Here is an 18,259-nt window from a genome sequence, read left to right as displayed (position 1 = left end):
CACTATATAGAGAATTTTGTGACATGGAAAGATTCCATAGATATTAAAAGTTGTTCATGGAACAATCAATGCTAATAAAGAACTTTTATTTTTAAGAGTGTAGTAGAATGACCAAGCTGCTATTTTTGTGAAAGTGCAAGTGGATTGGGACCGGTGACATTTCACGACATTTAATTCTAAGAGACATTTTATTTTCCTAATATTTTCTTCAGTTTCTTTCAGAAAACACAAGCTCTAAGATAAGATATATAAGACCTTTCTTTGAATGTGTTTTTATGTCAAAAGACAAGAGTGTACTGGAAAATATTTTAAAACAATTAACACAATAACATGGCATGTGGCATTTTCACTGGCTATTTAAAGGGATAGATATGTATGGAAGCCTGAGATTATAACTCACAATTGTGAGTTTATAAATCAGAATTGTAAGACATGAACTCACAATTCTGAGAAATACACACACTTTTGACTTTATTTCTCAGACTGCATGTTTATATCTTGCAATCATGACTACAACACATAATTGTGGGTTATAAAGTAACAATTGTGAGATTTAAACTCACAATTCTGAGAACAGTCTTTTTCCCTTCAAAATTGGACTTTATAACTCTTAATTGCAAGTTAATCTCACAATTCTGAAAAAATATTTTTTTGAGTAAAGAAATGCGCAGAATTGCGAGAATAAGTCAGAATTCAAAGAAAATTGCAAGAAAAAGTTAGAATTACAAAATACAAACTCGCCATTGTGGGAAAAAAGTCAGAATTGCGAAGACTCACAATTACGAGAAAAGGAATTGCAAAAAAGAGTCAGAAATGCAAGATACAAACTCGCCATTGTGGGGAAAAAGTCAGAATTGTGAGATACAAAATCGCATTTGTGAGAAAAAAAATCTGAATTGTGAGTTTTTATCTTGCAATTCTGACTTTATTTCGCAAAATTGAGTTTATATAACAAGTTTAAAAAAACTAAATTGCATTTGTGAAAAAAAGAATTGCAAAAAAAAACAATTGCTCTAACCGTTTTACCGTGTCATGGCAGATGCCCAAAATCCACTATAATTTTATAGTTTTTGTCACAGAATGTAGTTTTAAAAGTTTTTTTTTTTTTAGGCGAGAATGCACTTATCTAGACTACAGATATGCAGTTTGTCAAAGATAACGTCTACTTGAAAATTTCCTTTGTTGTTTTCGGAGATGTGAGCTCCATGACGTCAACGGTCAATCAGTGCTAATGAACCCGCCGACCGCAGCCTTACCATAACTAGTTTTTCTAAAATTTACCCCTGGCTCTGATGTCTCTATTACATATCATTTGTTTATGGTAAATTGAATGGCCAGTGCAGTCATCTGAAATCACCATTAACAGATGAAAGGATAGTATAACAAAGATATCGCTTTCCTCTGCAGACATTGAAACTAATGTTTTATTGTGAATATGAGATAAAGAAAATGCATAAAGAAGTAAAGAAATGTGCAGAATTGCGAGAATAAGTCAGAATTCAAAGAAAAGTCATAATTGCAAGAAAAAGTTAGAATTACAAAATACAAACTCGCCATTGTGGGAAAAAAGTCAGAATTGCGAAGACTCACAATTACGAGAAAAAGAATTGCAAAAAAAAGTCAGAATTGCAAGATACAAACTCGCCATTGTTTGAAAAAAAAAGTCAGAATTGTGAGATACAAAATTGCATTTGCGAGAAAAAAAAAATCTGAATTGTGAGTTTATCTTGCAATTCTGACTTCATTTCTCAAAATTGAGTTTATAACAATTCTAAAAAAAACTAAATTGTATTTGTGAGAAAAAGAATTGCAAAAAAAGGTCAAAATTGCAAGATACAAACTCTCCATTGTGGGAGAAAAAAAGTCAGAATTGTGACATACAAAATTGCTTTTGTGAGAAAAAAATCAGAACTGCAAGAAAAAATCTGAATTGTGAGATTTTATCTTGCAATTCTGACTTTATTTCTCGAGATTGAGCTTATATAACAATTCTGAAAAAGCATTGCAGAAGTCAGAACTGCAAGAAAGTCAGAATTGTGAGAAAAAAAAATCAGAATTGTGAGGAAAAAAGTTAGAATTGTGAGGATACAAAATTGCATTTGCGAGAAAAACTCAGAACTGCAAGAAAAAAAGTCAGAATTTAGAAATCACAAGAAAAAAAAAGTTAGAATTGCAAGAAAGTCAAAAAAAAATTGAGACAAAATTGCATTTGTGAGAAAAAGTCAGAATTGCGAGATAAGTCGCAATAACAGGTTTCCATAGATATGAATATATGACAAACCAGAAAACAATAATAAAACTGCAATGCCATACAACCATAAAATGAACATTTCACTCTTAAATGAAGATTTTATTTGATTACAAGATCTCTGCATTATATCCCAGGAGAAATTAATAGTAGTGACCAAATTATGCTCAGAAAAAAAGAAGAAAAAAAAACTAAATCTAAATTAAATTGTTAAGAAAGCATTAAGTAATTCCAAAGTTCTCAACAAACTTTTTACCTGTTAAACGATGCATGCCACAGAGAAAAAAAAACTATCAGCAGCTAAGGGCAGTTATGATTTGTGACTGTGGTTTGTGTAATGTAATGAAAAACCAATATTCAAACTCTTAAAGTATGCTTATGTACTACAAATGAGGGAGTCATTTTTTATTCATTTTTTATTTTGTGATTGTGATTCCACTGTTATCCCGTTATAACAACACTTGCAAACAAACATGTGTAACACTTGCAAACTGTTTCCTCCAAACCAATGTCTCCTCTTTTTTAATTAAAATCTGAAGATGAGGGTTCTACCCTGAAGAGACACAACATGCACAAAAGATTGTGGACTGGGGTTTGACAGAATATGAGTTTTATCTGCTGCGGTACTTACAAAAGCTTAGGAATATGAGCAAAACAGCCATCAGTGGTTAATGGTTGAAAAGGGAAGGGTAATTTACAGTTCTTGTACTTGTGAAATGAACATGAAAAACTAATCAGCCGCGTCTTGGAGAATACAAAAAGGTTAAAAGAAAAAGGTAAATAACACATTTGAATTGGTTAATGTTGGCATCCAGCTTGGTTTTAATGTCCTCATTGTCCCACTCATCATAAATATTGAAACTCTAAAAGAATCAATTTAAAAAAGGCACATCAGCCAAGGTCACAAACCGGCTGCTATTTTGCATGTCAACTGATTAAAAATTACTGCATTTGTTTATGAATTCCAGCATATACAAAAAAGAAAAACATTCAAAACACTGATAATAGTTAATTCCAGCAAGTTTCACGATTTGAAGAAACTATTTGAAACAAAAAAAGCACATCTTTTACTTAGTGTCATTTTCCAAGTTCCTCAGTCTATGGTGACTGTATGCCCCCCAAACCACTGGGAGTTTTCAATCCGGGGTGGTTGATTGAATTAAAATCAATGACAATCCTGCCTTGCTTTGGTTTGAATTGCCTGTAGGACAGATGGAAGAACAGAAAATATTACTGAAGCATGACCAAATAAAACATAAGTAGTTTGTCACTCTAGTCAAATCTAAGCCCTCCTTTTAAAATACCTTGATAAAAGTGGGAGAAAGAGAATTCACTCCTTGTCCTCATTGTCACACTAGTAATTCACCTCAGCACGCTGGAGTTGAGGAAACCAATTACGCACTAGACCTCGTGAGAGAGCACAAGCAGTAACCTCTCCATAAGGCACTCCCAGCAGGGACCAAACGCCCCAACATCTCATGAGAAAATGCACTGCCAAGAAGAACCAAACCAGCAGGTGGTAAACTCCCGATTTTCCCACTTATAGCCTTGTCTTCTGCGGCTGCTCCAGAAACCCTGTTTTTCCTTTTATTTTTCCTTCCTTTTTCAATTCACCTTCTATCTCCTTTTACTCTTTATTCTTTTATTAAACCCTCCCTCCCAGTGTGAGATAAACTGGATGTAGCAAAAATCTATTCCTTATCATCGAACCTCTATAACAACAGAGGCTAATAGAAATAAAATCTCTACTGACAGTAAAAGTATTCAAAGACCACGAACAACCACAAAGCTTTGACTCTCGCTCCTCCATGTTCCTTAATGCAAAGCCAGCTTCAGTTGATGCCTGAGCAAATCGATTCATCATCTCATTCAGAATTCAGAATTCTACACAGCAAGAATTTCAATAACACCTCTGTCCATCCTTCATTTCCTATTGATATGCCAATGAAAAAAAAAACCTGAAAACATAGTCTACTACTACAGTTCACTCTAACAGTCAAAGTCAAGTCTAAATATTTTATGGGAAACAAACGCTGTGAATAGGTACTGAAATATTTTTATCAATTTGCACACCAACTAACTTTATGAAATGTTTTGCTTGAAAAAGTATGCTAGTTTAAAAAAATAAAATAATGGCCACTTGGTTTGATATTTTGCTTTGTAACTAAGACATGCATACATTTAAAAGAGACTTAAACAACAGTTCTTTCTGGTCCTAGAATATGATTGGCTGAGAGGAGTGCGATTATAATTTATAACAGAATTCTAACTGTTTTACCATTTGTATCACTCAGCTAGTGTCACCGCAGATGCCCAAAATCCACTATAATTGTATAGTTTTTGTCATTGAAAGCAGTTTTAAAAGATTTTAGGTGAGAATGCACTTGTTTAGACTTCAAATATGCAATTATGTCAACGGTCATTCAGTGCTAATGAACCTGCCGAGCGCAGCCTTACCTTGACCAGTTTTTCTAGAAATTGCCACTGGCTCTGATGTCTCTATAGTGGTTAAACATGACATATAATTTGTTTATGGTAAAGTGAATGGCCAGTGTGGTCATCTGAAATCACTAATCAACAGTTGAAAGGATAATACGACAAAGATATTGCTTTCCTCAGCAGACATTAAAACTAATGTTTTATTGTGAATATGAGATTGAGCTGAAGAATAAATGCTGTACCAGATGCAGGTAATCACACTTGCTCTGTCCATCTCTTTCTCATAATACTCTACATAATACAGTGAGCTTTTAATACAGTAATACAATAAGCCATCACTGAAGCAACTTACATTCATTTGGTACTATTTCTAAATTGACATTTTCGATTTAGTAACAGAGGTTTGGGATCAGCTTGTTAAGCTGTCAAACTGAGAACTGAACCTGACGAGACAATCGAAATAAACTCGGAATTCCGAGAATAAAGTCAGAATTTTGAAATATAAACTAAAATTTACCTTTTTTTATTCTTTTATTCCATGATTTCCATAGACTGCTATTTGAGAACTGTCATTTTTCATTTTTGAACGTGATGCTATTGGTCTAATAGGATTCAATGATCTATGCTAAGCTATGCTGAAAGTGATATCGCCAGAACAGGAGAACGGCTGAATGGATTTCAAAACGGTAAAACTGAACTTATTAACTCTGGGGAAGTTAGAGAATGAGCCCATTTCCAAAAAAAGTGGAGTGTTCTTTTAAGTAAAAAAAATAAATAAATACCTGATATCATGACCATGTAAATGGATTTTAATATGAGCTTCATTAAATATCCTATGGCTCTGCAATCAAAGAGCTGAAGCCATGGAAATGCGGAGATTCAGCAGGACAAATTCATAGTAATGCTGGAAGTATTGGAGAACAACCTTCAAAAAGCGGCAGCAGGGGAATTAACCTTGCTACCCTCAAAGACTGGAAAGAGGCATGAAAGTATCTTCAAGGATTTCCTGATTTTCATCTTCAGGCGGATCTACTCCTTTTGTCTCCTCAGGCTCATGTCCCCCTAGTCCTATTTGATCTGACTCTGATGAAAGGCTTCAGAGTATATTTACCGTGCATCTATATATAGTGTGTACATACAACTGGGGAGATGAGATTTCCGTCCTGTCCGCTCTTGCTGTGGTTCCCGCTGGCTCTCTCTAACATAAAGAGGACCGTGTTTGGACTGCAAACCCCACTGAGAGTTCAGTTAAGTTTTCAGTTAACCCTGTATCTCATTAAAAAAAAGAAAAAGTGAAGGACTTCTTCACTCACACTATGTGTGTCTAAGGGTGTTAAATGTTTGCGTTCACATTTTGCTCTTTTAGTCCCAGTGCTCTTGGACTTTAAACTAAAAATCTTACTTGATACAGTATGGACGATATGAACAAAATCTTATTTCACAGTATGAGAGATTTTATTTAACAACAGCAATATACGTGACCCTGGACCACAAAACAAGTCATAAGGTTACATTTTTTTTAATTCAGATTTATACATCATCTACATAATCATATCTTTACTCAACATCCTAATGATTTTTGGCATAAAATAAAAATAATAATAATTTTGACCCATACAATGTATTGTTGGCTATTGCTACAAATATACCTGTGCTATATAAGTCTGGTTTTGTGGTCCTGGGTCACATATGTCACAATATATCTATAAACTAGGTTTTTCAGGTAAAATACAGTAAGAAACACTACGGTAATAATTATTAATGAACCAGAAGATTCTTATTAATGAACCAGAAGAGTAGTGAGTCAAGGTTTTCTTTGGTTGTTGATTAACATTAATGACACAAACAGCAGCAGGTTTATAATGTTGCTGTCACTTTAAAACAATAGCTACCCAAAAATGACATTTGTGTCATCATAAACTCACCCTTAAGTTCTTCCAAACCAAAAAGAATTCTGAAAAGATCTTTTGAATAATGTGAATAACTGAACAGTTCATGGTCCCAATTAAGTACCATAGTATTTTCTTCCCTATTATGGAATTCAATGGAGACCATCAACTGTACAGTTACCCAGATTCTTAAATTACATTTGTGTTGTGATACGGTTTGACGTTCTATGGAGACATATGCAGACTTGTGCACCGTGCTTTCTCATTCTTCCCCAAGCGTCTTTTTTTTCCAAAGGCTCACAGAAGCTTTTTGAGGCTTCAGGTCACACGTACACCCACACATCTGAGGGTCGGGCTCCCTTAACAGCCTTGATTGTACAATCGTTCGGGCCAGTGAGAACTGACAGGAATGCAAATGAAGCTTCTTAATTTCCAAGCCCCACACACACCAACCTCTTACTAAGGTCAGACTCGAGAGACTCACTTGTACGTGATGCCCGCCAAGTTAAGAAGCCGTCTGGAGGCAGTCATTTCTGGAGCATCATGGTATTTGTCTGACAAATAGATCACATCCTTTATACCTGTAAGGCAAAAACAGCAAAAATATAGTGTGGGTCAGACAAAAGCACACTTGCGTGCGCACACACACACACACACACACACACACACACACAAACAAACAGACAGAGGAATTTAAACAAACAGGCCCAAGGAGAACAGGGACCCAAAATAGCCTGTTAGGAAAGAACAAGAGCTTGTGCTCGGGGAGAGGGAAGGGAAGTCGATAACTTGTCGCTGCAGGCTCGAGCCAATATCAACCAATCCCAATTGGGACAAAATCTGCCCTGCTGGCGTCTTTAAAACACGTGGTGCATTTGGCAGCACCCCCACGCATCCTGCTGACTACTCGCAAGCGGCCCACATGAGGCGATTCTATAAAGGGCCCCGTTAGCCAAGCTTTACAGAGAAATGTGAGGAATCTGGTGAAACCACTTAGACTCCCTCTTGCCCTTAAAGCTTTCAGAGGTGAAAAGAGAAGTCCAACATTGCCAACGGTAGCTGCAATCGCAGATGAATATACCGGAGAGAAACACACCCACTCTCCAAAATACACAGCATCTCCATCATGCACTTTTATCTGCACAGGAGGAGAGAAGTGCTCTGATCGAAGGCAAAATGACTTGCGCAGAGTGAATTCCACCTGTCATTAAAGGCTGTCATTACAAGCATGGGGCTCTCCACGGTATTACTTGAACAATTTTTGAGAGGGAACAGATGAAATTACCATGGAACAGCCTGGCTATGCCATCTTAAAACCATTTTGGTGGTGACATTTTATGGTGCAGCAGGGGGAAAAAAAAAACCCCCGTTGTATATCCAAGTCTCAACGGTCTATTTAAAATAGAAAGCAAATACTCAATCAAAAAAAACCTCGAGCCATTCAGAGCGTTCCAGCTAAAGTCCGACGTGAAACATAAAAGAAAAAAGTTCGAAGAAATTGCAAAGAAGTGTTTGCATGTAAACATGCCTTTTCATGAAAAGAACATGAGAATACTGCTCAAAACACTTCCAAGACGACAAGCTGTCCAACAGAAGGGAAGGCTCTGATGGAAGGTGGAGCAGAACTCTGGAGATGCTACGTTTCCAGAATGCTCTCTGGAGATGAGGTGACAGAACAGTCCCTCAGTCCCTCCAAAAACAGTCACAGGAAGTGACAAGATGGCAGCTGCTTGGGAACTGAACACTTTAATTCCTCAGAGAGAGGAGAGGCTCTAAAGCAGCGCTTGAGAAGCTGCCGTCGCCGGCACCGAGGAGCCAAAGTGCAGGGGGGACATCAACATGGGAGCCGGAGAAAGTGAAAATGATTTGGTGTCATTTCATTCTGTGAGATTGAGGGATGGACACATTTGAACGGCATTTTCGAAAAGAGCAGTAACACTCTCTCACTGGAGGAATGGCAACAGAATTAGATACAGAAACGTAATGTCTGGGGGTCTTCACTTTCTCTTTTGATGCTCTCATCTCATTTAGTGTGAAAAAATTAGATGGCGAAAGAACAGTGGAAGAGCTCTCAATTTAGCACAAAAACAGTTGTCAAATGACCGACACAGCACACATGTAGGCAGGAATAGGATTACGGCAAATGAAAGCACTGTCGCTGGCACAAAAGCGTGTACCGATGGCACCAAATTACTGGAAAAACCTTCATTTTAATAAATCCCTCTGGTTATAATTAAATTACGTTACAGTTTTTCCATTAGAGAAGCACAGGCTGCCAATATCAAAAGGTTTAGCATGCACAAATAAACAAGATACAGCCCGCTTGCCTTTATAAGAGAATCAGGGTGGATTCGCATTCCAAGTCTACTAATATTCCCCTTTATCCTATGCAGAGGCTTTTCTGTTTCCTCATATCATGGGGCTTTACAACTTCTAGTAAACAAACATGGCCATAACACCTTCAAAATGAACAAACAGCGACGACACCCCTGACTCAATTCTTTTAAACTCAGCATTCAAACATTAAACATCCGCTTTGTTCGGCTCCATCTGATTGGCATCATCAGAGGGCGTTTTTAATGAGGTCGGACGTTCATTTTTAGCCGCGTTTTGTTGCATCCTATAGAGCGCGAGGAGACGAAAGGGAGAGAAAGTGCTGTGTGTGTTCCTTAATGATGCCGGAACATTGAGAGGAAGCTGACACCCCGCTGAGAGATGGGCCGGGGCAAGGCCAAGCATCCTGAAGATCAGACGGCATCGGAGCGTGTGTCGTGCTATCTTCAGCACACAGCTTCAGTAGGCTTTACCACAAGAGTACATGGAGGGGGATCAGGAAAAGCAAACCAAAGAAAGAAAGAGAGAGAGGGAGAGAGAGAAGATGAGGACAAAAAGACTTGGAGGGGAGGAGAGAGACTGGGGAAGGGGGTGTTAAGAGAGTTCAACAGATAAGAAGAGATTGAAAATAACAACAGAGCAGGGCTTGGAGAAGGAAAAATAAGAGGAAGACAACCTGTCACCACGTAGGCTGTATCTAACCAGCCAAGAAGGCTCACAAAGAAGATGGCTGCTCAAAGTGACGCCCACTGCAGGCTTCACGGTATGGAAGGGTGACCATAGAGAACCTCAGTTTCCTCCTGTCTTATCCGTCAATTCATCTGCAGCCACATCAGCACTGGCACAAAGGCTCAAATATCTGAGCAGAAATGCTGATCCTGATGTGTGAAGTGCAGAGATGGAACGGAATAAACGTTCATCACATGCTATGCAATCCAACAGGGTTGAAAAGGAGGAGGAAGAAAAATAAAGTTGATGTTCAAGGTTTGTACTACATTTCATCTTGTGTCTTTCTCAGAAAACATAAATATGAAATGCGTTAAGAATGGAAAGTGCTTGTTTTAAAAGCATAATTACAATAATTCTACAATAATTCTCTTGCGACAGTTGGACTGTGCAAAAAATCAAAAGAAAGAGTTTGAGAGCACATGTAGGTTCTTAGTCACACTTGCAAGACAAAGCCAGAGCTCAGAGATTGAATTTTGTTAACTTAAAGAAAAGCTTAAAGAGGTTAAATAAACCTTTTGTTATAATTATACCTCACTGGAGGTGTGTTTCAGGTGTGTAAAAGTAGGACTATTAATGCTAGGGATGCACCGAAATGAAAATTTTTGGCCAAAACCGAAAAAAAAGGAAACCAAGGCCGAAAACCGAAACACCGAAAGAATTATGCCAATTATTAGTACCATTGCATTTATGGCTATGACTGTGTACTAATCTTACTAAAATAAAGGCATTGCAATTGCATAAATTAATATTTAAGTTTCAAAGAATAAATCAATTATATTAATTAAAAAAAATTATCATCAATCAAGTATTATATTACTTAAATAACATATACATATATTTTACTGCCTTTGTTTAAATAGTTTAATTGTTTACATTTTATAACACATTATCTTGTGGATCCATCAGTTCACATTTACAACTCTACGTGTTTCTCTTCCAGCAGGAGGCGCTTTCAGATTGGTAGTACACAAAGCAGTGCAGCAAATTACTTTGAAAGGTGCAGTGCTCATATTTATTCAATGGATAGCCTTTTGAAGTTTCATCGGAATTCTTGTCTTTCAGTCCCCACATTTAAGACCACCTGAAATCATAATTAAGACTTTCTTAACCCCTAATAACACTGCAGTCATCAATGAAAATTAAGAGCTTTAAGACTTTCAAAAACAAACCTTACACAAAATATGTTTCTTTTTATTTTTTTCCCACCATGTTCAGGGCACAAGAAAAATATTAGGGGACTAAATTAATATCAGCATATGAAGTATAATCGTCTCTCATTGTCTCTGAGGGAATGCACGTCAGATTCTGAAAGCACTGTCAGTTTTTACTTTCACTTTAACATTGCACAGTTTTCACATTGCTTGTGTGATATCCATTGGCTCACCTCCATGGTTTAAAACAAATATTTATAAAAATACAGTATGTAGAAAAGACATATCTTTAAAATACATGCATTTAAAAAACATAAAGCCATTGTTTTTCACTCACTGAAAGCTACATCTGTCTGTCTCTGCTCTCATCACGCACGCACGACTGCAGACACACCCCTCTTGAAATTTCTGCATTACAAGTTTTGCAAATCTCTATCCATGGGTCTTTCTCAGATATATTAAAATACGTCCACACCGCAGACGTGTTGCTTCAGACAAGCACGTGCAGGCTGCGGTTTCTGTTTGCGTCAACATACTGGTACGGCCGTGTTGTTTCGGTGATAGAAGTCTCTTTTGGGCCATTTTCGGCCGAAAATTTTCCGTGGCCGAATATTCGGTGCATCCCTAATTAATGCGTTATCAATAGCGTACATTTTACTAAATTCTGCATTGTATGGTGACAGATGGTTTAATCTAGTGTGTGTTAAAGGGGACTTTCTGGATTTTTCATAAGCCAGGCTAAAAAATAAAAAATAAGCAAAAATAACAGAACTAAACTAACAGAAAACATGCAACTAGTAATCGGCACCAAGTCAACAATATAATCTTTAAAAACCAAACAAAAAGCTGTAAATTTGTTGTTGAAATATAAACTTTTAAATGGTGCCTGTAATAAAAACTTCAGGCCAGATTTAGGCCTTGTCCACTCAAATACATTTTAGTTTCAAAACACATATTTTTTGCTTCATTTTGGCCTTCTGTCCACACCGAGATGGCATTTTTGACAAAGAACACTGAGCTTTTTGAAATTTCTCTCCAAAGTATGGATACTGTTTATGCGTTGTAGTGTGGACTGTGAAAAAGGAGGCTTTTAAAAAACAATGACATGTTTAGTGAAGTGACACATATTGTACTAATAGACCAAATATAGGTTTGTAAACCTTTTGATTGCATGTGCGCATCATGGCTGCAGAAAACCCGGCAGAGATGGCCTTTACAGCTAGAGAATTACACAGATATGGTACAAAAAAGTTAGATTTAAAAATGATAATGGATTATATTGATTAGATGTCATTTTCAAGATGTTCTTAGCTTATTACAAGAGCTTGTCACCCAGCGATAAGCACTGTTATTGAACGTAATTGACATTAGATAGTGGAATAGTCTCACAGATATGAAACGGATGTTTTTTTTTTTTTTTAATGGGCAAAGCCTATCTAGCCTATAAAAAAAATCTAAATACTGAGAAAATCACCTTTAAAGTTGTCCAAATTAAGTTCTTAATGCATATTACTAATCAAAAATTACATTTTGACAGGTTTACAGTAGGAATTTTACAAAAAATCTTAATGTAACATGATCTTTACTTAATTTCCTAATGATTTTTGACATAAAAGAAAAATCAATAATTTTGAATCAATAACTCCATCCATAATATGTCCATTTTAAACATCTGCGTTTAGCTTTAAATGGCATCTTTGATGACAGTATTTTATAAAAATTATTTGCATTCTGATTTTGACATCAAAATGCACAAAAATATTTTTTTTCATGGATTTCTCCACTTGTTACCAGTGTTTTTCCTGCAACCACTGTACACGTGCAGCTGCAAGTGACGCAAGTGTGATGTCTACTCTAAATTGGTCTAATAAAAAAAATAATGTTTATACCATTAATGTGCCTGTTATGTGCCATTCACTTACACACTGTTGCTACAGATGTGTTTTTTTGTACACTCTTCATATTACAGTCCTGCAAAGATGACAGAACTTTTTTTTTTCGATTGCTGTTTGCGGCAAAACATGAGGGAAGTGGCTTTTTAGATCAGACATATAATGTTGAGTGTGAGCGACCTGGACACAACAATAACTGGTAAAAGAATTGCCAGAAGAATTGCATGAAAACGTATCACGTCTGTTTCGTCTGCTTACGCATGCGCAGTAAAGCGAATTTAACATTTTCTGACATTTCAGTGTGAATGAGAACATTTTGTAAAATGTTTGAAAACGCTAGTGTGGACGGAAAGCGCTTGAAAATGAGTTTTTTGTATCTGGATTAAGGCCCTGTCCATATGAACACGGCTATTTTCAAAAGTGTAACTTTTTCAATGTGGTTTGGCCGTTGGTCCACAAGCAAATGCTGTGTCAGGTCACTTAAAACCGGATCTTTTTTGAAAAATCTTTTTAGAAATTCCGGCTGTTGTTGGATAGCTGGTGAAACCAGAGATTCTGATTGGCCAACATGACTTTACATACAGGGTTATATTGCCAGCTGTTGGTTTGGCATGCTCTTGACAGCGCTACATAGCATGTTTTTGCGTTTTCTTGTGGACTAGATTTTTAAAACTAGACTTTTTTTAAACTAGAATTTATAAAACAAACTGCATTTATAAAAACACTTGTGTGTGGACTAGGCCTAACGTAGACATGACCTTATTTAAACACACTTTCAATAATTCAAGGTAAAAAATATCATGAATATTTAATATAGTGCGTAGATTTTGCACAATTCCCCACAGTAGCCAACTTACAAGTTATAGACACTGAATGGCTTTCCTGAGGTAAATGTATTATGTGACATTGTTTACAAGCTGTTTTACTGACATCTTTAAACAGTTGACATACACAAGATGTGATACATTTCAGTAAGTTGTACTATTTCTTTCAACATACCTTCTGATATTAATTCATGTTTAATGTTGTGCTATATAACTTATAAAGAGATTTATGATTATTTTACACCACATTATAGAGCATCAAAACCACAATTATTGATTGCATTTCATACTCAAGTTTCAGCATTCAAATTCTGTTAACTTTGTTTCATATTAAAAGTAACAAAGCAAAAAGCTTTTATTGCAATTATTGGATAAAAGGTCCACAAGAAAAAATGTTTAGTGAAATTCAAGCATTAACAGAAAACAGCTTGATCTTGAAATGTAAAAATCCATATCAGTATAAATTTAAAAATGAGAAATCGCTAGTTATTCCCGCTCTAGTATCTTCAGAGCTGACACATTTACCTGTTGTAGTTAATCGACATTGTGTGCACAAATTAGTTAAAACGCGATTTTGGCCCTCCAAAACCATTTCATCCAAATCCGTAAATTGCTGAAATTTTGGTGCACCACCAATTAATTTTATTATTGCCTGCTTACAAAATCAATGTCAATTATCTGCTCACCTGCGATGCGATTCCTGAACAGTGAAAGCAAAAGTATTGATTGAAAAACCAACACGCACATCATGAAACTCACACAGTTCAGACACACTCTCACCTGCTTGAATAATGAGTTTGGCGCACTCGTTGCAAGGGAAGAGCGCTACATACATGGTGCAACCCTTGACATCTGCCGAGTTCTTATTCATAATGGCGTTCAGCTCTGCGTGGCACACTGAAACAAAACATGAAAGACCTGTTAGAAATGTTCAGAGTTCACGAACGCACATACGTGCAGCACAGAGTGATGCGTCAAAGCTATGATTAATATCTCTGCTTCACAACAAACTTGGATTCAGCTTTCTTGGCTTGTCAACATTGTACCACTTCACCACAAAAAGGCTCCAGTCACCAGTTCACTGTTAAAAAGGAAAAAGATTTCAAAGCATGAGTCTGAACAGATGTCAGCTCTCCACAACATCACCCAGAAAAAGCCCTGTCTAATCACTCACTCTGCTCGCCTTAATTACGGAGAATGAATTGGCCCATCAGCGGTGGCACATTACCATTGCACCACGAAACACCAGCCTGACACGTTTATTTTGGCAGAGCTTCAGCACAAGGCAGAGAAAGAGAGAGAGGCCATGTAGTTATGATGGAAGAGAGATGTCAATAATTCACACAGATACACACACTCATTGTGTTTTAACTGAAAGCACACACACACACAGCTAAGAGTAAGCGCGCAGTGATGATAGAGTACGATCAACCATGTAAATGTGAGAGGGACTGAGCTCTTAAATAAAATTTAACATTTAATATATTACTATTAATCTGACTGGATTGTCAAGGTAGTGAAACATTTTCAGCATAAGCAATCGGTAGGTAAATATTGCAGACGATTATGCTTAATAAATCAGGAGAAGCAGAAGTTGGGATCATGATTAAAATACGATTTATCTTACAGCCCTATCCGAACAAAACCAACACTGAACTGACTTCAGCTGAAGAATAATCCCATTATCGTTTAGAGCTACTTTACAACAGAATCAGACCAATTTCCATAATCGGTTCTGCTGTTTTCTGTTCATCACTGTGAAGCTGCTTTGACACAACCTGTATTGTATAAAGCACTATGGAGTTGAATTGACTAGTATGAAAGATATTGTTATTAACGCAGCTGCAGCAAAATAAAGCACAGCATTAACCAACATCATTCTCTCTTGTTGCAGCACATAAACCTTGTCTCCCGTTACAGAATACGGTGAAAGCACCATTATGTTAACAGGGCAAAAATCAAGTTAGGCCAGTATGTGCCATACTTAGTATTTCAGCACCCTCTAGTGGCACAATACTGTACAGAATCTTCATTAAAAGCAACTACAGTGCAGATCAAAACTAGAGAATCTACAATCTCCTAAATTCCAAGGTTACAGCTTAGTCCTATTTGAAGTTACTTAACTGTAGTAGAAGGGCAGTTTTTAAGCACATTTCAGTAATTAATTGTATTCTGAAGCACAGTATTAAAAAAACTTTATATAGAGAACTCTGATTAAAATTAGAGAACACCTACAGATGTTTCCAAATTATTGGTGCTAATCTGTCAACTAGTGCTAATTTCTTTAATTATGACAAACCCTATTGAACTGGCAGCATTCCTCCAATTTTCAGGGCAGCTCCAAGGTGACCGAAACCCTGCGACAGGAGGATGTCCAGATGGAGGCCAAAGGGATGACCCTTTCAGACACTGCAAGAGAAGCTGGTCGTTCCAAATCAGATCAGGTTTACAATGACACTAATTCATTCAATCCCCCAAAAAGGCAGGTCGTCCATGTAAAAGAAAAATGCACGAGAAGACAGAATAACAGAGACTCTCAATGGGGAATTGGTTCAACACTGCAGCTGGAACTGCTTGCCAGTTAAGTGCTGAACAGGGTAAGGATCTGTCATTGCATGTTTAAGAGAAGTCGGACTGAAAGCGCACTCTGCAGTGACCAAACATCTCATCAGCAAAAAGAATCAAAAGGCTAAGCTCAGCTTTGCTGAGGAGAAAGTTGTGTGGACAGAGGAGAATTGGTCCAAAGTTCACTTTAGTGATGAGAGCAAGTTTAACTTATTTGGGTCTGATGGGAAACATTTTGTACGGCGTCAAACTAAAGAAAGACTGAAGCCCAAGTGCATAAAGAAGCCAGTGAAAGGTGGAGGAGGAAGTGTCATGGTTTGAGGGACGTTTTCAGCAGCAGGAGTTTATAAAGCCACATGGCAGGGTAAATGCAGAACCTCCTTCAGCAACATGCAGTTCCTTCCCTGCAAGCATCTTCCAATCAGCCTGTAACAGCTGGAAAATTCTTTTGGCTGAGAAACCCACAACAGTTACTAAATTATGGAAGAGAGTGGAAGAAGAATGGACCAAGATCACACCAGCACAGTGTGGGAAACTAGTAATGTCCTGTGGCCGTAGATGTGCTCAAGTCATTCAAAGCAAGGGGCTCCACACTTCCTACTAATTTCTGACAGCTGCAACCCTCCAAAATTTGTTGCAATCTTCTTTTGTGCTACAGTGGTTACTGTTCTTTAATTTTGATCACTGTGTTTTCCACAAAATAAAGGTTTTTGTTAAATTGCCTTGGATATTTTGTCATACATGTTAGTAGGACAGTGGCATACCTACAGCTAGTATTCCTTCAAATTTTGAGCAATGAAGATTAAAAATATTTCAGAAATAGAATGTTCTCCAATTTCAATCTCCACTGAATTGCTCATACTTAGGCTTAAATGTTTGCTCAAGTCTGCAAAAATGTTAAACAGTTGTCATCCACTCCCATAAATAATACTGTGAATGACAATCAAGTTCAAAACAAAACAAACAAAAAAAAAGTACACTGCATTGATTTACATTTAAAATGATGCAGTTAGAAAGTTGTACTTAACATTTCCATTCAGTTATGACATTAACTTATACTGCAAGCGACAACCTAAGGTTTTGAATCACAGCCATTTATGACATTGCATAAATGAAGCAAACAAAAAGTATGACAATTATTCATCATAATAGTTAAAACCACAAATCAGTCAATAAATCATAATCTCAATTATTTCTTAGAAAATGAATCATCAGACAAATTTCATAATTGTGACAGCCCCAGTAGTAATGCTGTGACACTGTTTCGCTCTACTTGGGCATGAGTACATGAGTTTTTTTGTACATAACCGGCAAGACTGTAAACAATCACCCTGAACACCTAAGCAACACATAGTAACATGCTAAACTAGAACACAGTGCTAAAAACCACTGAACACCTAGCCAAACACTACAGCAGCTACTCTGAACTGCCGGAATGCATAAAAAAAAAAAAAAAATCTAGCTTTCATCTTTTTTTATGAACCAAATACAAGTATTCTATATAAACAATTGGTGGAAATGTCCTTTTATGCGTAGTTTAAGTTTGCTAATACATGCTTATTTCATTTATTAATTTTTTAAAATGCCTATTGGCACTTACATTTCACCTATCACTTCTGCTCTTGTAAGCGTAATAAATCAATTATATATATATTTTGCTTGATTACACAAAAGAGAATCCAAACTATGATCCCTTAGGACTAAGAGGGACTTCTCACAGACTCTAAACGGTTTACCTTTATTGTGCCACACTGGTGCATTAAGAGAGACAGAGATGTGCCAAATGAATCCTTTGAATAGAATTAATGTACCGTCACTCTGCATGAAATTGAACTCTATGCCTGAGTGAGCCACAATGGCAAGTAAGATTTTTTTTACGATTTTTATATTCATAAATCATGTCAGGTATGTATCATTTTACGCTAAATACTTTCTACAAAATACAATTATTAGTGCCAAATATATGGGTAATAATACTAAAGCTTTATAGGAAAAAACAAAAAAACAAACAAAAAAAAAAAAAAAACACACTACACATATTTTGTCCTTTTCAGTCAAAAGTTTACATACACCTTGCAGAATCTGCGAAATGTTAATTATTTTACCAAAATGCATGCTATTTTTTTTTTTATTTAGTACTGACCTGAATAAAATGTCACATAAAAGATGTTTACATATTTTCCACAAG

General features: G+C 36.6%; 1 protein-coding gene across 1 annotated transcript in view; it reads right to left on the bottom strand.

Annotated features, from left to right (window-relative positions):
- Window positions 1-2,638: 2,638 nt before the first annotated feature.
- Window positions 2,639-18,259, bottom strand: part of dctd (dCMP deaminase) — a 33,618-nt gene continuing 17,997 nt past the window's right edge. The window contains exons 4-6 of the mRNA XM_073843052.1: window positions 14,287-14,403; window positions 7,061-7,157; window positions 2,639-3,449 (exon numbers count right to left, since the gene is read on the bottom strand). Of these exons, the coding sequence (XP_073699153.1) occupies window positions 3,347-3,449; window positions 7,061-7,157; window positions 14,287-14,403 (317 nt within the window). The 3' untranslated portion in view covers window positions 2,639-3,346. The remainder of the gene's footprint in view (window positions 3,450-7,060; window positions 7,158-14,286; window positions 14,404-18,259) is intronic.

The sequence above is a fragment of the Garra rufa genome, chromosome 6 (assembly GCF_049309525.1).
Source record: "Garra rufa chromosome 6, GarRuf1.0, whole genome shotgun sequence".
Classification (NCBI taxonomy): domain Eukaryota; kingdom Metazoa; phylum Chordata; class Actinopteri; order Cypriniformes; family Cyprinidae; genus Garra; species Garra rufa.
The sequence above is the reverse complement of the archived record's forward strand: the minus strand, read 5'-3'. Positions and strand labels throughout refer to the sequence as shown.